This window comes from Manis pentadactyla, chromosome 13 (assembly GCF_030020395.1).
Source record: "Manis pentadactyla isolate mManPen7 chromosome 13, mManPen7.hap1, whole genome shotgun sequence".
NCBI classification, from domain to species: Eukaryota; Metazoa; Chordata; class Mammalia; order Pholidota; family Manidae; genus Manis; species Manis pentadactyla.
In genome coordinates this window covers 103514227-103538582 of record NC_080031.1, presented here as the reverse complement: position 1 = coordinate 103538582, position 24356 = coordinate 103514227, and the positions used below count along the sequence as shown (strand labels likewise).

At 43.0% G+C, this 24356-nt stretch overlaps 1 protein-coding gene across 7 annotated transcripts in view; it reads left to right on the top strand.

Annotated features, from left to right (window-relative positions):
* The first annotated feature begins 2596 nt into the window (after positions 1–2596).
* NR3C1 (nuclear receptor subfamily 3 group C member 1) overlaps positions 2597–24356 on the top strand; it is a 111618-nt gene continuing 89858 nt past the window's right edge. The window contains exons 1-2 of one of the 7 annotated variants that reach the window (XM_036895110.2): positions 2597–2802; positions 6829–8040. In XM_036895110.2, coding sequence (XP_036751005.1) covers positions 6842–8040 — 1199 coding nt within the window. In that variant the 5' untranslated portion in view covers positions 2597–2802; positions 6829–6841. Of the gene's footprint in view, positions 2803–3526; positions 3648–4317; positions 4641–4662; positions 4885–4953; positions 5130–5202; positions 5222–6828; positions 8041–24356 lie in introns of those variants that run through there. The other 6 variants (XM_036895089.2, XM_036895079.2, XM_036895120.2 and 3 more) reach the window with 6 other exon arrangements.

The following is a 24356-nucleotide window of genomic DNA, read 5'->3' as shown; positions in this document are numbered from 1 at the left end:
ATATATTCCAGGAAATAGTTCTTAATATATCCCAGAAATTTCATCTAAACATATGACATGCATTAAACTTGCTTTATCTTTACAGTAATTAGTTGGTGCTATTACCATCCCCTTACAGATTATAGAAACTGAGGTACAGAGGGGTAGGATGCCCAAGGTTACATTCTTCATAGTGGTGGAGGCCAACCGGCCAGTCTGGTTCTTAACTGCTACGTTATGCTGATGAAATGTGGTTGTAGTTTATGCACGAATAAAGACATGGAACTTCAGTCAGTGGTGCACAAAAGCTTTAGACCTTCATCAAAGGAGAAGGGGAAACATGTTCAATTACAGGTTTTAGGTTTTAAAGTTTAAAATTTACAAGTATAATTTTTTTATGACTCCTTTGCTTTAACTGACTGTTTAATTTAATTACATACCAGTCCAATTGCATTGGGTAGAAGGCTTTGCCTTCTAGAAAGGGGCAGGTGAAAGATGATGGACATTCTTAAATATAAGAATAGGAGCTGGGATCTGTAAACGCTGGAAAGAAGGAGCTATTGTAGATACTTGACCAGGAGCCTGGTATGATTTGGTTGATGCTGTGGATGAGTAATCTGGCAATGAGGCTTGGGTTATTTTAATGGGAATGAAAATGATAAAACATATGAACAGGAAAATTCAAATGTATCAATTGTTGTATAAATGTTTAAGGTTTTATTTGCCTTAGGATATGGTCTCAGACTCTTTCCATTCTTTCATTCATTCATTCAACATACACTCACTGAGTACCTACTATGCACTAGTGATACAGTGGTGACAAATTCAGATCCTGGCCCTGTCTTGACAGAGTTTATGTTCCAGTGGGGGAGACAGAAATTTAACAAATGAGTCCATAAATAATGAACTGTGTTGTAATGTGCTACCAGTGTAAAGTAGAGGACACTCTAAGGACACACAGTAATGGGTCTTAGATTTTGGTTTTTTTTTTAGCAAGAGGGAACTAAGGTGTTTAAACATGAGACAGTACAAATGATGATTTTGAGAAATATTTGTACACTTTTCATTAACTCATTTGGCCTCCATAACAACCCAGTAAAAGTGATATTATGTCTAGTTGACCCAATGTTTTATTATAATCTTAAAATGTTTGCAGTTCCAAATTGTGTTCCAGGAGTGGAACATACAGCAATGAATACGATAGATCAAGTCGTCACCTTCATAGGGTTTGGATATATCGCCGTCATTCCCATCTTACTTCTGACACAAGCAAATACATTCCCCCTCAGATGGAGTTCATCCTATTTCTCCTCTCCTACGAATTATAACTTCCCTGGGTTACAGATTAGTAATTGTCATACCTAAAGACCTAAGAGAGTATATATAAAACATTTTCTACAGTGCCTGGCAGACAATAGAAGCTCAATAAATGTTACCTATTATTAGAATTGTTGTTACTGCTACCATGTTTAATCTCATGTCCTTTCTGGCATACTGGATTTCATTTCTTGAATTAAATTCCATACACATTTATTGCAAGCTTATCATGGAATTTACATCCTCTTTCCTAGAAATTATGAGGTCAGTGAAGAAAAACCTCTTTAACTAATATTCTCTAATTCTACCCTCCACTTAGGAGCTGTAACTTAGCCCAAAGTATCAACCTCTGTAAGTCTCAGTTTCCTGATGTTGAGAAATCAGAGTAATACCTATCTACTCGGCTCTTAGCAGCAAAAATGGGAGCTGGGTGGGGGAGAAAGGGGAATCAATAAACGTTAACCATAAGGCATAACAATTCTAACGCTGACAAACACTGAGTTAATCTACAGCTTATGCATACTGAATGAACGTGAAAAGACTAAGTTAACTGAACGTTAAAGAATTTTTTCAGCCAAATTAAAAAACAGAACAGTAATTCAGACCAATGAAAAGAAAAATAAGAAAAATGTATTGTCTCCTCAACTGGAAGTGTTCAATGGCAATTTTTATTTAAAGCAACTTGAGTCTTCTTCTATTTTAAGACCATCTGCTATAACTGCAGGGAAAAAAATGAGTAGGGAGTGAATTAATTTTGTAACTCTTGTAATACCGAGTATCATTTAGAGGCAGAGTACCGCCCGGAATCTGAACAGGTCAGAGAAATGAGGTGCAAATGAAGGCAAACGTAGAAGGATAATTACATCATTGTGAGTGATTTAACTCACTTTAGAAACATGCATAATGTTTCAAGTTTGGGTGTTTTCCCCCCATGACGCTGCTGGCGGTGTGGGGAAGCCGGTCCCAGTCGGGTATGATCTTGGCACCCGTAAGGTGGGGACACGCGCCAGGAAGCCCGTGAGTCAACGCGCAGGGTGCCCAGAAGGGGTTTGGTCACCAACTGGGCCGCTAGAAGCCACACTGGCAGAGGGCTCTAGGGCGACAGAGGCTCGGGCCCCCGGGGCCGAGGCGGAAGCGTCTCCTTCCTTTGCCAAGATGGCGGCCCTGGAATCGCCCGGAGAGGCCCGAGCAGATCGTCTCCGGTCAAGCGGCCCGCTCGAAGCCTGTCTCCCTCCTGCCGCACCGGTCAGCCCTAGGGCAGCGCCTACTCTTCAGAACTGACGGGAGGCGACTCCGGCTGCCCGCAGGCGGGACTCTGTTCCAAAATGGTGGACGGGCAGCCGGGCCGGCGTCAGCGCCCTTTACCAAGATGGCGGCGGCCGGCGGCCGGCTTCCGGCACGAGCCTCCCCAGTCCCCTTCAAAACGCACGAGCGGAGGCGGCCACCGCCCGCGCGAAGACGCGGCCTGCGGGGAGGGCGGCGCGGCAGGGCGCCGGGCAGGACGAGGTGGGCTGCGCGGCCTCCGTCCCTGCGGGGAGTCCTGCGCCTGTGGGGGCGCCCCCGTCACCTCCCGAGCCCCCGCGCACCGCGGCATCACCCTCCCGGAGCCAGGAAACCGCGTGTGCCGCGCGGGGGGAGGCGCGGTCAAGCCCTCGCGGCGCGGCTACCTGGCGAGGGGGCTGGGACGCGGTCCCGCGCGCCGACGCCCCGCGCCCCCCGCCTAGGGGCCAGGCCACGTGCTTCCCTGGGCCCGAGGGGCGGGCGCGTAACGGGAACAGCTGGAGGGAGTTGAATGCTGGCGTTTTAAAGTGCGCGTGCTGTGTTTGATTTGGAGGGCGGGGGGCCCGCGAACGCGAAAGCGGGGGCGGCGCGTAGAGCCGCGAGCAGCGAATGTCAAGATTCCGGGGAAGGGCCTCTGTGAGCGACTTGGACGCGGGCCCGGAGGGGGTGCAAGGGGAGGTCGGCAGTTGGGGTGGGGGAAGGGAGACATTACTTCGCTAGCAACTTGCTTTTAGTCCTGCCACCCGCTGCTCTCCTTAAAAATAGTAATAAAGTGCAAAGAAATCCAGCTCGCCTGAGGTTTTGCATTTGGCGTGCAACTTCCTTCAAGTGTGAGCGCGCTGGGAGGGAGGGCGCGGGGAGGGTGGGGGCTGAACTTGGCAGGCGGTGCCTCCTGCCGCCGCCGCCGCCTCGCAGACTCGGGGAAGAGGGTGGGGGCCGGCCGGGCGCGGGGGAGGGTGCGTTCTGCTTTGCAACTTCTCTCCCGGGGCGCGAGCGCGGCGGCGGCGGACGGGGCCGCCCGGCGAGGCGGGGGTTGGGGACCTGCCGGCGCGCGCCGGCCCCCGGCCAGAGTACGTACGCGCCGACCCCCGCTGCCCTTCCTCGCACCCCCAGGCCCTAGAGGGCGTGTCGGTCCCGGAGAGCCGCTGGTCCGCCACGGCCCCGTTTCCGTGCAACCCTGTCGCCCCGTGCGAAGTGACACACTTCGCGCAACTTGGCCCGGGGCGGAGCAACCCCGCTCCCCTGCCCAGCCCGCTGTCCCCGCCGAGGGACGGGGCGCGCTCCGAAGCGGGCCGGGGGCCGCGGGCCGGGGGCGGGAAGAGGCGGCGAGGGGAGATACTATAGGAAATCGGTCAGCCTTCCGGGGCGCCCTGGTTCCCGAGGCGGCGGGCGCGGGGGGCCGTGCGGGCGGGAGCCCCCGCGATCCAGGGGTGGCGGGCCGCGTCGAGGGGCGACGCTGGGGCGCGGGCGCCGTCGGGGCCGGGGGCGGGGGCGCGGCCGCGCCTGCAGTTGCGGAGCGTCGCCAACAGGTTGCACCGCTCTCCGCAGCCGCGAGGCCCCTCGGGCGGGAGCGGCCGGGGCGGGGTGCGGGCGCGCGCGTGTGCGAGTGTGTGCGCGCCGTGGCGCCGCCCCCGCCCCTGCCCCCGCCCCCGCCCCGGGCCCGCTCGCCCTCCGCGGCCGGCGGCCCCTTCGCGAGTCCGCGCTGCCTCCCTCCCCTCCCCTCCTGCTCCGCCTCCATTTTGCGAGCTCGAGTCTGTGGCGGAGCCCGAGTCGCCGCCCGCCCGTCGGGGACGCGCTGTCGCGGGTGGAGGGCGCCGCCGCCGGAGCGGCCGGAGCGACGGGGCGCCGGCACCGAGGACGCGAGTCCGGGAGCCGCGGCGCGGGGGCCTCGGCGCCGGCCGGGGCATGGGAGACTTCCACGAACAGGGGCTCTGCCCTCCCCCCGTGGAAAGGGGGCGGCTGTTTACTTCCTTTTTTTAGAAAAAAATCTCTCGCTCCCGCCGCTCCCGGTTCACACGCCAAGTTGTTTACCTCGGCGGCGGTGACAGCGGCGCCGGGCGGAGGTAAGGGGCGCGGAGGGCTGCGTGGCGGGGGCCGCCTCGGGGTAGCCGGCCAACTGCCCTGAGTCCCGGGGCAGGGCCCCGGCGACGGAAGGGCAGCGCCGGGCCCGGGGAGGGACGTGAGCGCTCTGCGAGTGCGGCCGCCCAGGTTCGCCTCCCGCCCCCCGGAGCAGGACCGTGGCCTCTTCCCTCCCCGGGTCCCCTTCCTCCTCCCTCCCAGGACGCCGCGCAGACACCCATTTTTATGGTGAGCGCTGAGCCGCGTCTGGATCCCGCTCGCCCCAGTATCCGCGCTCCGCCCCGGGCGCGATCGGGGCTTCTGTCGAGGCTCCCGCGCGTCTCACTTCGGGCGGCGCGCGGGGTGTGTGTGTGTGTGTGTGTGCGCGTGCGAGCGAGTGTGCGCGCGGGGGGCCGACGGCCTGCAGCGGGGAGACTTCGGCCGGGGCTGCGTTATCTGGTAGAGGTGGGCGTGTCGCAAAAAGAACTCAACAGGTCTGGACACATTTCTTTTAATTTTGCACTTTTTTCTCCCCCGGGAAAGGGTTTGCTCTTCAGCGTTTTTCATCCTGTCGCGCCTGACGTTTGTAAGTCGCCCCTTTTAGAAAAAGATCCTCCCTAAACCGTAATAGTTTTGTGATGCGATTTTAGACGAGCGCCAGTTTGACGTTTGGGGTTGCAGACGTGGTAATTGCAGTCTTAGACCACCACTTAAGGCCCCCTGGCACGGTTCATTAAGGCCGATTAATGTAACAGGGTTATTTGTTAAACTGGGGGATAGGTTTGAGGAATCGTTTCGTTTTGTTAAGTATTGTTTTGGTTTCGAGTTTGAAAGCAGCTGTCAAAGCGGCATGGAACTTCATTAGGCTCCATTTAATACCTTGTGTTTAGAGATCGTTATCAGATAAACGCAGCAGAGGGGCGGGAAGAGAAGCAGTTCACCCTCAAGATGGGTAGTGTACGTCCTCATCCCCCTCCCTACCTTATTCACACTCCACTTTTAGCGAGGGCCACTCAAGTTTATGCTTCTTAAAGTCTCCGTACAGGAAAAGTTTCTTCCTTTGGACGGGATTTGACTCTATTTCCGCAAATGTGCTGATATACCAAAGTCTTTTTTGCTCGCCTCTTAAAACATCCAGATTATTAACGATATACTAGCAACCTAACCCTCTTGAGAATAGGCTCAGAATTGGGATAGGTGAAAGTTTAGAATACGGAGACATTATTCTGAGCATTTTATTGGATATTATTTTACCTGGGCTTATATGAATGTGATTTTACAGTTCTGTGTTTTTCTATTTTCCAGTACTTCAATACTTGGAAAAATCTTAGAAAGTATTTCATACTGAGGGTCTTAAGCAGTTTAAAAAGATAAATACAGCTTCATCTAGATTTTGTGTCTAGAGGTCTAGAGATATATATTTGTTATAGCTAAATAAGCTGTAATTGTGAGAAGCTACTGCACATTCTATTCTGCTTTTTAAAAGCCAAATATGCAATGTATTTTGTGTCTTCATGTACAAAATTTGAAGGCAGGCGTTATTATTAGGCAGATTCAGTAAGAAATACAGGGTAAAAATAAGAGCCTTTTCCTAGCATATTGGAAGATGAGCTTATCACTATTGGTTGTTTTTCAAATATAATGTGCATGGTTCACCAGTAGGTTGTATTAAAAGATTTGGATGTGTGATTAGCTGGTAGGAGGGGAGTTTGGGAGCAAATAACAATAGAAAATTCTAGCATACTATTTATTGAATTTTATATATATTAGTTCTCAGAACAGCAGATAGCCTCGATTGATTGAAAAGAGAATTTTTAACAATTGTTTTTTAAATTCTTTGTAATCAACTTGAACCTTTAGAATAACCAGATGTAAAAAATTATAACGGCTTTGATTAACAAAGTTCCGGTTCTGTGAGGGGCAGGGTGAAGAGCCAAGTTTAGTCTGATAGGGTTTAGTCCTCAGCTATGCAAATGGACTGCACTGTACTTTTAAATGTGGCCCATGAATGGGAGCAGGGGACATGGCTTTTTTATTCTGGAAGACAAAAACTACTTTTCTGATAACAAAGAATTATATTCGGAATTAACTAAAAGGTTCATTAACAGGTTCTTACTAATCAGATCAGAGATCATGTGGCTTTATGGCTTATTATGTTTCCCCCCCCCTCTTCTTTCTAAATGTTTTTTGTAGGTGATTTTCACTGATGGACCCCAAGGAATCACTAAGCTCCCCCAGTAGAGAAGAAATCCCCAGCAGTGTGCTCGGTCGGGAGAGGGCAAATGTGATGGACTTCTACAAAAGCCTGCGGGGAGGAGCTGCGGCGAAGGTTTCTGCCTCTTCGCCGCCACTGGCTGCTGCTGCTCAGGCCGAGTCTAAGCAGCAGAGAACACTGGCTGATTTTCCAAAAGGCTCAGGAAGCAATGCACAGCAGCCAGATCTGTCCAAGGCAGTCTCACTCTCAATGGGACTGTACATGGGAGAAACAGAAACAAAAGTGATGGGAAATGAGCTGGGACTCCCACAGCAGGGCCAAATCAGCCTTTCCTCCGGGGAAACAGATTTCCGGCTTCTGGAAGAAAGCATCGCAAACCTCAATAGGTCGACCAGCGTTCCAGAGAACCCCAAAAGTTCAGCATCTGCTGTTGTTTCTGCTGCCCCCACAGAAAAGGAGTTTCCAAAAACTAACTCTAATGTGTCTTCAGAACAGCAGAATGTGAAGGGCCAGCCTGGCACCAACGGGGGCAATGTGAAGTTGTACCCCACAGACCAAAGCACCTTTGACATTTGGCGAAAAAAACTCCAGGACTTGGAGTTTTCTTCTGAGTCCCCAGGTAAAGAAACGAGTGAGAGCCCTTGGAGATCAGACATCTTGATAGATGAAAGCTGTCTGCTTTCTCCTTTGGCCGGAGAGGATGATCCTTTCCTTTTGGAAGGAAACTCAAATGAGGACTGTAAGCCTCTCATTTTACCAGACACTAAGCCTAAAATTAAGGATAATGGAGATCTGATCTTATCAAGCCCCAACACTGGGCCACTGCCCCAAGTGAAAACAGAAAAAGAAGATTTCATTGAACTCTGCACCCCTGGGGTAATTAAGCAAGAGAAACTGGGCCCAGTTTACTGTCAGGCAAGCTTTTCTGGGCCAAATATAATTGGTAATAAAATGTCAGCCATTTCTGTTCATGGTGTGAGCACCTCTGGAGGACAGATGTACCACTATGACATGAACACAGCATCCCTCTCTCAGCAGCAGGATCAGAAGCCTATTTTTAATGTCATTCCACCAATTCCTGTTGGTTCAGAAAATTGGAATAGATGCCAGGGTTCTGGAGATGACAGCCTGACTTCCTTGGGGACCCTGAACTTCCCCGGTCGATCGGTTTTTTCTAACGGTTATTCGAGGTAAGAAAGAGTTATAGTTTTACATTTCTTAAAAAGGGTACCTTTAAGATAAATTATAAATGGAAACATTCACTTATTTGTGTGTGTTTTCCAAAGATTTATGTGCTATTTCGTGTGAATAAGTTTTAAGTGGTCTTTTGAAAGTAGGCACAGTTGAAAGACAATCTAAGTGATTTTCTATATAAAACCATTTCCAGTTTTTTTTCCTGATATAATGGTGTTCAGTATCCCACTGGTTAGTGATTGCCGAGTTTATTTAAAAATTTGATATAACATTGCTTATTAACAGGTATAAGTAAAAATTGTTTCAATTCCAGGGGCTATCATTATAGTCTGATAATATGCTTACTGTTCATTTGCGTTTGAGCTGTTTTAGAACATGCCCTTAGGTCACAATGACAAGTACTTCCATACTTCACATCATCAGAAGTGGTGCTGCTATATTTGTACCTTTGTGAAGTGTTAGCCTGAGGAGATGAAAGGGTTAACAATTAGCCGTACTAACATACGCTGTTTTCTTCAAACTGAATCTTCCGTCAAAAAATTTGAGTATCGAGAAAGCTAAAAGCAAAGCAGAGACCAGTGTACCTGGCCATGGTGTTAGATGCGGGCTGTGCCACAGGGCCCCTGACCTACGGCAGACGGTGTGTCTGCTCATCTGTCTCTTTAAGAAAGGAATCGGTGGCAGCATGGTGCAGAACAAAATCCTACTTTCAAATGTGATTGCAAGTTCTCAAATAGAGACCTGATGGGCAACACTGCAAAGCTTCCGTTCTCCTCTCTCATTTCTCAGGCACATACAAATAAACTGACATTTCTCTTTGACCTCAAAAACATCTGTTAAAATGGAATTACCAGGAAAAAAAGTTCTAAATTTAGATGTATCTGTTGGTAGGGGCTAAGTTCTCTGCCTGGTACCCATCTCCCCAGTTGAGATAAACACTGGATTATAAATGGCACTCTAGGTGTGAAGGAGAATATAAACATGTGATTGTAGAGAGGAAACCCGGATTAATTGGTGGCTTTTTTTTTTCTTTTTTGAAAGGCATAGTAGACACAGTGATTTACTTGCACATAATAATTTCTGGTTTCTTCTTAAATGTTGGTGATATTCATTGTTCACATTAACTAGTCATTGAATATTTTATTTGAAACTCTTTTTAAGAACTATTTTTCTATTAAAGATATAACCTAACACTGAGGTGTCTCTTCTTTCCTCTCTAAGAAGTAAGCTTTTCTTTTGGGGAAAAGTAATTAGATGTAGGCTGTGTTCTATTCCTTTAAAGGCTTAGTTTTTCTTCCAAAGGAAAAAAAAACTTGGCTCTTCTGTGTCTCAATGCAAACACCTAGTGATCTATTATTTGAATAATCTTTTATGTAGAAGAATACTACTTCAACTTCTTATTGCTGTCATTCTGATTTGAAGGTTAAAATATTTTCAGTAAGGAGATGTTTCTTCTCGCATAAGCTGTTGTGTTTAAATGTTAGAAGACATGCTACATTAAAAATTTTTCAGTCGCAGTTTTGGTGATGGGATTCATGATTGAATGTGCTTGGTTGTCTTAAAACTGAGTAACTGGTTGATTTGGCTAAGCCATTTGTAAGAAATGATTACAGTGAATCTATAAGATGTAGTTGTGCAAAGAAAAATGATCTTAGGAAATTCTCGAGGGCTGTTAGTGCACTTTGTTCTGATCCTCACCACTGTGTGTTTTCATTTCCCTTACTATTAAAAAAAGGCATGGAACAGGACTTAGCATTTTCCAGTCAAAATGAACTTTAATTAAGCCCTATAAAATCTGGGATCTGAAGCATAAATCTTAGATGAACATAGTTACCCTTAAATCATTAAATATAACTTTAATACCACTATAGTAATTTATACAAAATGTCTTCATTTGTTTTTAATTTTAGCCTCATAACCTTATGATGGTAGGCAAAGCAATGATGACCATGATTTTGAGATTCTTTGTTATGCAGCAAAGATTATTTTTATGCTGATGTATGATTTGGAATTAAAATCAGTAGTTTGTGTCCTCATGAAAAAGTCTAATACACAGGATCATTTGGTAGTGTTTGTTTGAAAATTTTATACCTTAAGGCATTAACTCAACGTTGGAACTATGATTACCAGAACAAAGCTTCTTCCAAGTAAATTGAAACAATGTTCCTTTCTAACCACCATTGAATTAGCCTATTGTTTCCAAACAACAGTCCTGATATAACTAGAAAATTGGATGCTTTCTCTCCTCTGTGCATTACAAGGTTCTAGCCAAACATTAGTTATGACCAGTGATCCTGAGTGATCAGATTCATCAACATGTTGAGGACACAATTGTATTTAGTACTGACTTACTGACTTTACATATAAAAATATAAAATGCCACTAATAACTTCACTTGCATTCCTTGTAAATAATAATAAAAAAAGCATAAATTGTAATTTGACTTTTTAAGAGATCACCTAAAATTGCATTTTCCCAGAATGCTTTAAAATACCACATACTTTCACTCTGTTTTGGGGGGAAGGCAATTCCTTCTCATGTGTCAGCACAACATACAGTTATCACATCAAAGTGTAAAAATGTGAGTATCATCATTGAGCACATTAAAGTATTTCCTTTTTAGGGTTTAAATTCACTGATGATCAAACAAGAGAAACCTTATTGATATTCAAATATACTCCTTAAGTAAGCTGAACTACCAATTCTAACTTAATATGCTTTGTAAATACTGAAATTCAATGAATTTAGCATAAACTTACAACATTGATGAAGGTGCATTTCTTCATAATCTGATTTTCAACATTGTTTCAGTTCAGCATTAATGGTGCAAATGCTGAAAAGGGAACAGAACAGAAGTACATGGTTTCAGGTGGAAATAGAGCTATTGTTGGGATTATGTTGAAACTTTAGCATTAAAAAGTTGACAGTTTCCAGAAGGGTAAGATTTTGGAGAGAAAGAACGATGCAAGAGGAATTTGTAAACTCAGTCCTAGGTGTTTAGGGCCCTGAGGATTGGCGCTTAATGAAGGTATGAAAACAGTAGATTTTAATATCTCATTTACTGCATCTGTGTCTGATTTTATTAACACAAGGAGACTGATGATGTGTACAAAGGATGAGTGAAGCAATTTCTGTACCTTTCTCATTTTCCTTATTAACATCGTCTTGATGTTTTCTTAAAGAGGAGGCAGAAGGAAAATATTTTGTTTTGATTGTGCTTTACCCCCTTTTTAACGGTTTCTTCCTACCTTGTCGTTTTCTTCTCTTTCCAAAGATTCTGGCAGTGAATGTTTAATGTCTTTTTAAAGCGTACTCTTGCTGATATTCACTCATATAAAATGATTTCCAAATGTCAAAGGAGATTTGCTTTTGGTTATTTTCTTATTTATTTTTATCTTTATGATAGTCTTTTCTTAACCCTATACTTTGTTGCAGCTATATTGTTGGTAAAAAGAAAACAAAAAACAAGATAAAATACACTGTGTATTCAGGTATGTCAGTTTAGTGTGGAATGACTGATACAGAAATATATGACTAGCATGTGGTCAGATTTTATTGAAATTACTTCTCCTGATGTTTCTTTGGCTATACCATTATACTTTTACAATTCATAACAATTTATGTGATAATCAGATTTTTTATATTTGTCTATTGGTGTTACATATATTTTAGGCTGACTACTCTGAATATATAATTGAATGTTTATAAATTTTATGAAAGACTTACTCTGAAACATACCTTACATAAACGTAGGTTAATGCAAATTGTATTACGAGTGAAATTCAAGTAGGTAGAGATCACTTTAGTGGCCTTTTGAGATTTTAGTGAAGGAAAGATTAGATCAGAAAATTTTATTTTGGTATTAGTGCCTAATGTGAAAAAGCATCTGTATTAATTTGTTGGTTATATTGTCTTGATCCACTCTGGTCTGCAAGTGACCGAAATAGTGCAATTGTTAGAAATCTTACTTTATGTTAAAGGTAAGTCTGGTGTGTACTTCTTCAAACATTTCTTCTTACTTTAAAGATCATACCTAATTTTAATTAGCAGTGAGTTCTCATTACATACTACTACTTATGTGAGCAAAATAAAGAGGTAAAATTGGTTTGTGCTGACTAGCATTTACCCTTCTGAGGACATCCTGGTAGTTGTGTAATGCAGTATTTACAGGTATTTGCCAAATTAATGGACACTTGCTTCCATATTTCAGAGTCATGAAAAATATATACTGGTGAATCATGTTGCAAAAGACTTTTCAAGAAATATATTGTAGAATTAAGCTATAATTGAAAAAAATCACTTGCTTATTGATCTTCATAGAAGGATTTAAAAGCCCATGCTCTCCTTTCTGTAGTTTCAGAGAGCCAGTTGCTCTCATTGTTTGGGTTTCTATTTTTCAAGTAAATAAAAATATTCCTATGGAGAACATCCATTTAAGAAAAAGATCCATTAAGTGTCCCCTTCCCTTTGAGTTGTATGTGATCATTTCCATGCTAAACTGGATAGAGTGTGACTTCTAATGGTGATTTTAAAAATTCATTTTACACATTAAGGTATATTTTAGAAAATATGCAATTTTACAGCAGTTCAAAATTAGTTGTAGATAGTGAGTGCAACCCCCAGACACTTAATTTTGACTGGTTGTCATTAATCCTTACTCCTATCACAAATGTCCCTTACATAGAGGATTTCCAGTGGAGTCCATGAATTAATGGGCATCGGGGAAAGGGGAGCTGGGAAAGGGAAGAGCAGCAGAGGTGTGGAATAGTGGAAGGTAAGTTTAGAATTCTCAAGAACAATTCCTGAAATCCAGCAATCTGGATTAACTGTCATGAATTCAAAAGACTAAAAAAAGAGAAATTTGGGCTGTGATTATGTACAAGGGAGTGCACTAACTTTAGTCAAAATTTATTTTCATTCATTTGAAGTAGAAATCTGAAGCTCACTGTGGCCATATAGCCCTGTTTAAAGCAAATTGTTGTCTTTTGCTATGCTTTATTATTAAAAAAAAAGAATAGAATGAACATTTTAATTCCTTTCATGTTATTTCAGCTAAGACCAAGTTCATGTTTGTCCCATTTTTATTTAGGCTGCTATTTATAATCAGTGAAAACCCAACTGCTGCAATATAGTTGAAATAATGACGTCTTGTGTAAACGACTTTGTATTTCCTAGTGAGCCAGATGTATATTGTCATCTTACTATGGAGTGCAACCCTTTCTGTTACTAATGTATTTTCATGGGTCGTACGTTTTTCTGCTGGAATACTGAGGAAATCAAATTTTTATTTAATGGTACATATATAGAATAAATTTGGGGTTCTGCAGCTGCTAGACCGTCATTAAACTATTTATACTGCAATATAGTTCTTTAAGCCGATTATTTTGAATGTACATGTGTCATCCCCTAATTTTATATCTGGGTGAGTTTGACTTACCTTGGTAAAGCTGCATGCTTAAACACACTGTTTCAGAGTAAATCATATTAATCTTGAGTGCTTTAAAACTTCTTTTGAGCAAGTTTTAACAAGATTAATTCTATATGCAGCAAATTTAGTGAAAGTACTTCTTATTTTAGAATTTTTTCCTTCATGCTATAGGGCACCAAATATTTACAGTAAGGGAGAAGTTTAATGATATGATTAGTTGTAGATGTTTAGCACATTGTCTTATTTTGGGCTTTTATTTTTGTAACTACCAATCTGAGAGTTCAACTTGAGTCCCGTGCTTAATACATAGCGTTTGTTTCAGTAAATGTTAACTTTTATTTTTTTTATAATTAGCCTTTATTCTAGTTGATTTCATAATTATCCATAATATTTAACTGTGGCTATTATGAAAGTATATTTGATAGCCAACTTTTTAAGCTGTTGTGAAATGACATCTAATTTAGTACATGATTTGTAACTTCATGCTGATCAGGGCAATGCAATGACTTATGACCTTATGATGGTCACATGGTGACCATTAAAGCTCTACTGATTTGTTATGGACAAATTTTGTTGTTAATGTTCTGTTGTTTTGCTTTGTGATTGCTGGGGATAGTCTTCCTTAATTTTAAGATGTTTTAAAATTGCAAATTTGGTGTTTTTAAAAACACTCAAATCCCTTCCAAAAAATGTGATTTAGTTCAATAGGAGAAATCTCAGAAAAGAACCAGACTAAAATTCAGAACACTTGAGTTGTAAGGCTGAGCCTAGCCAATACCTTGAGCAATTGGGTGTTTTGGAGTCACAATACTTCCTTTACAATTGTATAGGAATTATTTGCAAAACGTGTGTTTGTTTCTAAAAATCTATAATCCTCTTAAAGTATCACTTTAGTCAAGGAGGCAATCCTGGTAGAGAATGGTATCCTAAAGTTGTTTTTTTTTTTTAAGTTTTTTGGTACGTTATCAAATACAAGACAAAAATATGAACCCAAATTTGGTACTTTTACAAGAATTTCAAGTAAGGTAGTTGGTAGTACATAGAAAATAATAAGTAAACACTGCTGGTGGCTGAACCAGAAAGGCGGGGCCCTGGGTCCAGGTGTCAGGTGCCAGGACTGCAGAGCGGAGCATAGAGGGACTCGAGATCTCTGCCCCTCACACTCGTTTTTCCACACGAGTAAATGAGACCCACAGAAAGCTTCTAGGGCGAGGTCACAGAACTTGTTAGTGGTGTTGCCAAGTTGGATGTCTTAATTCTTAGTCGTCTAAGCTTCCCTGCAGGCTTCTCTTAACATCTGGGCTCTACTTCTAGACAAGTGAAACATAATACAGACTAGCTAGGTGTTTCATAAAAGTTTCTTTGAAATCAACTAGTTTACAGATTTTAGAAAATATACAGTATCCATCAGTATCCATATTCTTTCCTATATATTTTTTAATACCCCCCCCCTTTTGTCTTCCATAAATGGTGAGTACTAATTATATGGCAGCACTAAGCTAGGGACTTTATATGCAATTAATCTCATTTAAACCTTTTAAAAACCCCTATGAAGTTTTAAAATTCTAGTTTCTGTATTAAGTTATTGATTCGGTCTATGTAGTACAGAAGTCCACTATTATTTAATTTTATAGGTGGGAAAACAAGACATTTAAGGAGAAAAGACTAGGAAAACAATTCTGTTCTGAGGGGAAATATGGAACATCGTGTTAGTATTTCTTCACAGATTTTTAGGACTTGTTATTTTTGTGAATCTTTAAACAATATACAAAGGAGAAAGAGGATCAAGCCTGTGTGCTCCAATATATATATTTGTGTAGTCACTTAATGATGTCGGTTTCAGCTTCCGTAAAATAGTGAGAGCACCCAGTGTTTCTGCCTGACAGGATTTGTGCATGGGTGCTTACTTTGAAAATTAAAAAGTACTATAAAAATTCAAGGTGGAATTTTTAAAGCTCTGCCAAATGTACTGAGCTCACACCAGCATGACCCCCACTGGCTAAGTACGTTAGGGCATGTGCGCCTGTGTAGGTATTTCCTACTTATCAAGCACAGACTTTTTCTGCATCTGTGTGCTATCCCTGAAAAGGTATGGGTCCCAATTGGTAAGAATTTTTTTCAGTTTTGGCTTTCTGTTAGCTTTCTATTAGATTTTGTTGTTACGTTTGAGGTCTGCCAGCTAAATCTTCTACCACATTGTTATCATTTTATTAATAAATGCTAGGTGAGCCCCTTTCTGTTTTATTGTCTGTTATTCTTATAAAATCAAGTATGTAGACATTCTTTTGTTATTAAGAAAACTAATTTGCCTGGAAGTAGAAATGAAGTTATCAGCTTTAAATTTTTTTCACATTTACTGTATTTAACAAAGCTGTGTAAAAAGAACTTCTGACTATTTTAAATACCAAGAGATATCCTAAGTACATAAATTTGGGAGACTTAGGAAACTTACTTGATTACATGTACTACCTTTATTCTTTTGTCGATCAAGTGGTTGAAAAAATAAAGCAAAATGAATTTCATGGATTAAGCCAGTTATATCTTTTTTTTTTAATATAACAAAGAGCCAGGTACAGAAACAAGTTAAATGGCAGTTTAAACTAGTAAACATACCAATGTAAAATATAACTTACTAAGTTTGTAGGCAGTTTTCTTAAAGGGAAAAATTTTTTAATGTAATTAGACCTTTATGTGAAAGTTGTCATCTGGAATCCATGATGTGACTATAAAATAGACTGGTTTTTTTTTAAAAAGGGAAAACCCAAATGAATTTTGTATTTCTAAGACTCCACTCTTGGAAGACTATGTATATTGTTCCTCTTTTGAAAATGCTGCTAGAACCACTTTTATAAGTCAGAAAAGAAAACTAGACTCATTATACTGTAGTAACATCTAAATCTTCTTGCTTAATCAGAAAACGTATTTATTTCTTAGCTTTGATTATTACCTTATTCGTGTGATTCCAAATAATTTGAGTATTTCCAGAAACTTAGAAATTTAATCCTCTCCCAAACTGTAACATTTGTTTTCATTAAGGTTATTTAGAAGAACCCATGTAGGTATTTCACAGAAGATGTTTAAAACTGTGTTGACTATCCCTGGAAGAAGTGGGCAGCCTCCCAGGGTGACTGATCTGAAGTGGATGGTGCTCGGTGGTTAAGTTCTGATTTGTTTTCTTTAAGCATCAAGGGGCTTTATGTTAACAGCTTATGTATTTCCTTTTCTTGAGATAGCAAAGAATAAATAGAGATTACTAACAAGCCTGATTTTTTCGTAAGTGTTGGTTTATGTTCAAGTAAGGTGGACCTGTCTTTGCCTTGGACTTGAAGGGGATTCGATAATAGCAAATAAAAAGTAAATGTAAAATTCCTACAACAATCTCCAAAGCAGTTTAATTTCTCATTCCAGTCCACAGCACATCAGAGAATTAACTATCTGATGAGCATTTTGGCAAGAACAACTCAAGTACACTAAAGTTATTTACACCTATAAAATAAATTTAACAGAGTTAACAGCTACAATATAAAATTCACATATTTTCTACTTTCATTCCTCATAACCTAAAAAGTTTTCTTCTTTTAGTGAAGTACTTTAATAAATTAAGTGAATTTTGGTTGTTACTACTGTTTTCTAAATTTAGTCATGTTTATTATTCATAAAATGCTAGTATTGAAATGGATCCCGGCCTTTGAAATCATGAAGATACGTGCAGTGGCATTAAAAATAGGATATACCTTTTATGACTGTTCTGTTAGTGCTGAAATTCTTCATGAGAATAGTCTTCTTGAGAACTTTAGGTTTCCTGTGGTTGTGTTGAAAACAACCTGTTTTCTCAAATACTTTATTCTTTCTCCCCCAAAAATGATTTAGAAGTTTTCAGTGGCTAAGGAAAGGGGATAAAGAGCCATCACAGCATGGCAGATGTGATTTATTGCTAACTTCTTTCTTTCTTGCCTCTCTCTTTTATTAGCCTTGAATCTTGTAGTTCTATTAGCTAAGAAGCTGGTAGATTTCTCTGTTAAGTAGAAAATGCTTCTTAACCACTCAGCACATATAATGGGGCTGGTATTTGTGTAGATTTTAAATGGGCTGGGTGCTAGATTTTAAATATAATCTAAGAAGAAATATGTTTAAAGGAAAGGTAAGAAAAATAGGTGAAATAATCTTTACTTAATATATTAGGGATGAGAGACCCTTTAATTGATAATGTCATTTAACAGGTTGCAGAGTGCTTTGGGGATGCCACAGATATGTTTAGAAGAAAAAACAGCACATAAGTGAAACCAGAGGGAAAAGTTAGAACTAAGAAACCCAGGGAAAAAGAAAATGAAAGCTCTAAATTCCAGCTGCAGTGTCTGGTTAAATTTGATTTTTCTGTGCCTAAGTGTTTCTCTGTGAACACTGGGGAATACATAAGCAGCCTAGCTACACTGTGTTAATAGGACGAAAATCTACAAAGACATGTTCTGGGAAAGGAATGTTTGAGAAGGGTGGAGTGAGAGGTGAATAACGACATGATCTCAAAGATCCTTCTAACTGAACCGGCGGCAGCGAACATTTAGGGAGCCCCTCTCCCCCCACAGGAGCCCATGGCCGTTCAGTGGCCGCGCACCGGTCCCGCACCCCTTGGCCCTCCCCTGCCCGTTCCGCTTTCTGAAATGTGCACTTGGAGGATGTTAGCTTTTCCCCGGGAAGGCATAACTGAAACTTCATAAAAAAAAGTGTGTGGAAGAGTGGGAAATGGGTTGATTCAGTTATTTGGAACAAAAAAACAGGTAACAAAGAGTCTGAGACAGAAGAAAAGACGGAAAGGAGTTGCTGATCAGATGAGGACTGAGGTTAGGAATAAGCCAGTGGGAGACCGCGGTCACCCATGGAGGAAGCTAGTATGTATATACTGTCATTATATGCATTACGTAATACAAGACAAGGAGAAAACATGATTTTCACCCTTTATACATAACCTCAGGTTATGCCCTCTTGGTGTAAGACAGTTTTTTTTTCTTCTACTCACTTAAGAATATCTCTTTATTCTGTAAAAGAAGCATAGTCCTCTTTGTAAGCGCCGATGCAGAAACCCAAACCTGATGAATTTTTGCCTGGAGTGTTCTTCCAGATATCCACATGGCTCATTCTCTCACTTTACTTAGGTCTCCACTTAAGTGTCATCTCCATAAAAGACCCCTTGTCTGATGGTTCTAAGAAATAGTAGCGTCTTCCGTGCACTGCTCCGTCCCCCCAGCACGGTACACCTCATTGTGTCTCGTCTGCTCACCTGCTAGAATGTAAACTCCGTAAGATCAGTGATACTGGCTGCTTTGCTTAATCTTGTATAGAGCAAGTAGAAGAGTGTCTTGCATAGTAAGACATCAGTAAATGTTGCTGTATGAATAAACACTTACCATAGAAACCAGGAAGAGGTATAGAGGTGGATTATACTTGTGCAGAGAAAGGAAAACGTTAGCAGTGGTGACTGTCACTAAGAGAGGCGATAGCCCAGGTTATCTTCTCTGGAGAGGAAACTGGTTTAAAAATGGGCAAGTGCTTATTATACACAGAAAGTTTATGAAAAGGAAAAATATTTTTAATTGTTTTCAGTCTTTAAGTTTGCTCTAAGACCCCGAAGTGGATTGCTTTTTCAGTTTCTTAGAACAAGTCTGCTACATTTACTATTGAACGAATTAGGGTAAGCAGAGCTTGGGAGTGAAGAGTTTGAGGTTTGGCTTTGTTTTATTTTATTATCTTGCTCAAGATAGTAACCTTCTGTAGAAGAAGCTTTCATCTTTATGTTTTTCACTTGTTTAAGAATTTAGATTATTTTAGCAGATGTCTAACATACATGTTAGACTTATACGGAAGGTCAGGCAAAAAATCAGTTTGGCCATTTTTCAGATAAATGTTTGTGCAATTCTCAGACATTCCAAGAAAGGAGAGTTATCTTACTTTTGCCTGAATTTCTGAATTACCTTTCTTCAGGTTATTTATATTTTAGATTTGACTTTATCTATAGCTTTGATTTGCTCTATCACATATAGCAGCAATTCAAAAGGCTAGTGAGATAAGTTATCTCTTCTACAGAGTGTGGAAGGACAGTTTAAACTAATAGGGTAAAGAGAGTCACAGAAAAGAGAAATGTAAGGTGAGTAGGTATTAGTTAAAGGAAGAAAATCAGCTGAGGTCATTTAAAAGTGAATTGCTTTATAGTGTTCAGGAAAAAAGGGGAGGACCTAGGACAGGGCTCTGGAAGGCCTCCAAAGAGAGCAGCCACAAAAGATACTGAATGAATAGCGAGAAAAGTTAGGAGAGAACAATTTTAAATTGGGTTGGGGAGAAAGTAGTTGATGTTGTCAGGTCAACTAAGGTATGAGAGAGAGAACAGGATATCATAAATAGAGACTGTTGTTGAAGTTAGTCCTTAAAATAGATAAATATATTCAAAACTCAAAGCCCGTGAAATCCTAAATGGAACAACATAACTAATTATTAGTTCAGAGCCTAATCTGCCTTTAAAACTTAGATGAAACTATTAAAGTGGATAATAAGAAATTCGCTTCTGAGACTACAAAGATCCTGAGAATGGGTTAGGAGTAAGAGACAAAGGCTGGAAACCAGGAAGGAATTAAGTTTCTGTCCCCTGAGAACCCAGCACAACAGAAAAAAATCTGGCTACATCCTAGTTCAGAGTCTTATAACTTCAGTACTGACTTAATTTTTTCCGTTTTTCCCACTCCCTTCCCAATACATTCTGCACTCGACTGTTAGATAAATCTTCCTACAACACTGCTTTCACAATCCCCCTAATCAAAAAGTGTGCATGGTTCTGTTGCTTACAGCATAGTGTTCCCCATCACTCTCCACCACAACCCCTGCGCCAAAAGGCACATGGCTAGTAGTCTCATGAACACTCTAGAACCCTTGGGTAATCCAAAACCCACAAAAGGCACAATCCCATGCAACTCTGTCCTGACCTGTCTAACAAGAAAGTATACTTGAGTGTAAGTGGGATAATCTGTGAATTGGCTCTTTCTTATTGTTCTAATTTTTACTATTCCTGCAAATTCCTTTTCAACATTCACAGAAATAATGTGTTCATTCCCTTCAGGAAAATTGTACCAAGAAAAGTTAAACCTACATTTGCCTCGCCTTTCCTCTTCCTCGCTTCCCTTCTCGCTTGCCTCCCCTCACCTTCCACGTTTCAGGGTAAGTGTACATACACATGTGTGACATTCTGTGTTGTCTGCTTTTAAATAAGATTAAGATCATCAAAGTACCAGTTTCTCTACAGCTTGCTTTTCTCACCCAAAAGTGTACCGGAACATCCTTCTAGATCAGCACGTGTGGGTCCCATTCATTTACGTGCTGTGCACTGTTTGGCCCCGGCTGTTGCCTGACTTTTGTCACCACAGACAAGGCTCCAGTAAACACCCTCTTGCATGTCCTTACCTGCAGCAACTCTGTTTCTTACCACAGATTCCCCCAAAGGTAGAGTTTCTGAGTCAAGAGTATGTATATTTAATTTTTTAACATATATTTCCAAATTGCTTTTCACAAGGATTGCAGCAAGTCACAGTCTAACCTGGCTGTGTTTATACCTTTATTTACAATGCGAATACATAGATCCTTATTACGAACAAATTCCTTGCCACAAATCCTAGAACTGATCACAGCACACCAGTGTGCCCTACGATGCAACTGAGAGCTGGGATTCACGCTCCTCCTCTCTGCTTTTAACATTGTGGAACCTTCTGGACCCGTTTCATGCCCCCTGACCTTGGACACTTTTGGCCCACAGCACCCTCCCCCTCATCTGATGTATCCTGTGCAACTGCTAACTATGGTTCTTTATACTAACTCAGTGAATAGCACAGAGCAGGTGCCCAATACATACCTACTGAATTAACCCTGTTTTCTTCATATATATTTCTGATTTATCTCTTCAACTAGATCCATTCTTTTTACGGACAAGGAATGTGTTTACTACAGCACCTAGCAGTTTAAATACTCAGTTTAGGTTGACTGAACAAAGAGGTATGGAAAAGAGGAAGCAAATAGCGTGGCCTTGCCTTTAATCATGTATTTTACCCCTTTTACGGCAAAGTGGAATGGAACTGTAAGAGTCTAGTAACAGCAATAAGAAGAGCACTTGTGTTGAGCAGTTACTATATGCAGGACACAGTTGAGGTTGCAAGGGCTGCAGCTTAAGGCCAATGTCTTGCCTTCCTGGAGCTTACAGTCTGGATATTACATGTCCAGGATTTGTAGGGAACACTAACAATGATACCCAGGTCCGGGCTCTCTGCAGCGGAGGCTGTGGGACGTCTGACCATCCCTTCAGCGGGTACTCAGTGCCTACGGAGGACCAGAAAGCCCAAAGGCGGCCAGGCCTGGGCCGGGAGGGGCTGAACTCACCAGCCTGACTGTAACAGACCTGTTTCCCCAACCAGCTTCAGCATGTCTGTGGGTGTGTGTAAAGCAAAGGAGTAGAGTGGTTAACGTTAGCACATACCCCAGGGGCATTCCTGTGTAGAAAAAAGTGCCAATCCCCTTTACTACCCAAAACACTAACCAGTACGGAGTTATGCTACTGTCACTGTCATAGAAGCGTACAAATGCAGCTGGGGCCGGCCTTCAATCCAGTCCTTACTCCTCATTCGAGTAAACTAAGGCCTAATAAAATTTGTCTAGTCATTGTGGGTAAGAATTAGAACTGCAGTCCAGTTCTGGGTATGTTTAACAGTTGTGCGACCTTGAGCAAGCTCGTGACCCTATAAACCCTTTGCTCCCTCACCTTTAAAATGGGTGCAGTGAGATGATGCATGTAAACCGCAAAGCACGGAGTCTGGCAGGTACGAAGCACTCATGAGGTGTTCGCTCTTGTTGTCGGGGATGTGGCTGAGATTAGACAGCTCCCACGTGCCGGAGACGCCTGCCTGGGAGCGCCGTCCGCGGTGCCGTACCACTCTGTTCATGAACCTTTTCCACTTCAGTCGTTCTCAAACTGCCTTCATTATGACCTTCAAACTAAGGGAATACAGTTATGTAATGAAGACTTTAATTTCTGGAACCACTGTCAGATTTTTTGGCCGTACGTTTGAAGAGGAACTGAAAATGCATATGTGATGGATGTGCTGTTAAGAAAGCGTGCTGAGCGCTTCCTTATGGGCCTCTCCCAGCCCGGTCTGCCCTCTCCCGCCCCGGTCTGCCCTCTCCCACTCCCCTCTCTGCCCTCTCCCACTCCCCTCTCTGTCCTCTCCCACCTCTCTCTGCCCTCTCCCGCCCCCCTCTGCCCTCTCCCGCCCCTCTCTGCCCTCTCCCACCCCGGTCTGCCCTCTCCCGCCCCTCTCTGCCCTCTCCCACCCTGGTCTGCCCTCTCCCACCCCTCTCTGCCCTCTCCCACCCCGGTCTGCCCTCTCCCGCCCCTCTCTGCCCTCTCTCCCTCCTCTCTGCCCCCTCCCACCCCTCTCTGCCCTCTCCCACCCCGGTCTGCCCTCTCCCGCCCTTCTCTGCCCTCTCCCACCCTGGTCTGCCCTCTCCCACCCCTCTCTGCCCTCTCCCACCCCTCTCTGCCCTCTCCCACTCCCCTCTCTGCCCTCTCCCACCCTGGTCTGCCCTCTCCCACCCCTCTCTGCCCTCTCCCACACCCCTCTCTGCCCTCTCCCACCCCGGTCTGCCCTCTCCCGCCCCCCTCTGCCCTCTCCCGCCCCTCTCTGCCCTCTCCCGCCCCTCTCTGCCCTCTCCCACTCCCCTCTCTACCCTCTCCCACCCTGGTCTGCCCTCTCCTGCCCCTCTCTGCCCTCTCCCACCCCTCTCTGCCCTCTCCCACCCCTCTCTGCCCTCTCCCACTCCCCTCTCTGCCCTCTCCCACCCTGGTCTGCCCTCTCCCACCCCTCTCTGCCCTCTCCCACACCCCTCTCTGCCCTCTCCCACCCCGGTCTGCCCTCTCCCGCCCCCCTCTGCCCTCTCCCGCCCCTCTCTGCCCTCTCCCGCCCCCTCTGCCCTCTCCCACCCTGGTCTACCCTCTCCCACCCCGGTCTGCCCTCTCCCGCCCCTCTCTGCCCTCTCCCACCCCTCTCTGCCCTCTCCCGCCCCTCTCTGCCCTCTCCCACTCCCCTCTCTACCCTCTCCCACCCTGGTCTGCCCTCTCCTGCCCCTCTCTGCCCTCTCCCACCCCTCTCTGCCCTCTCCCACCCCTCTCTGCCCTCTCCCACTCCCCTCTCTGCCCTCTCCCGCCCCTCTCTGCCCCATGTTCTACTCAGTCACTCTTCCACTACTTGAACCTCTCATGAACCTGGTTAAAGTAAATTAGAATAACTGTCTAAAACAGAGCAATCATTCCATCTCTTGACAAATTCTTGGTGTTTTACAAATAAGTTCATTGCTTCTATTATACATCCCTATTGCTCTTTATATATATTTTGGACAAGAGAATATTAACTGTCTGCAAGTCCTATTACGATACAAAGCTTCTGCCTCTTCAAGGAAGGAATTTCAAAACAAAAGTATTTTATGATTCTGTATGAATTAAATCACACAATTAAAAGGACTTTACTTTCTGGACGTAGATTTTCAAAATCCATAATTGTTCATGTTTATATCTAAACTTAGTGCATACGCTGAAGCACTTTGCAAATTCTTGATTGGATCAAGGCATATTTCAGCCTCACTTTGCAAATTTAAATCAAGAATTAAAGATTTGTTTAACATATCTCTTGCTTTAATATCAGCAAGCCTTTCCGTGTTGGGGCTGGTATTTTAGAAACCATGTTTTTATTTTACCCTCTCTGTGTGCTCAAGGTGAATTTGTTTTATAGTCGGATCAAGTAGTATTTGCTCTGTAACAAACCACCCCCATATTTGGTTGCTTTGAAATAACAACCATTCCTC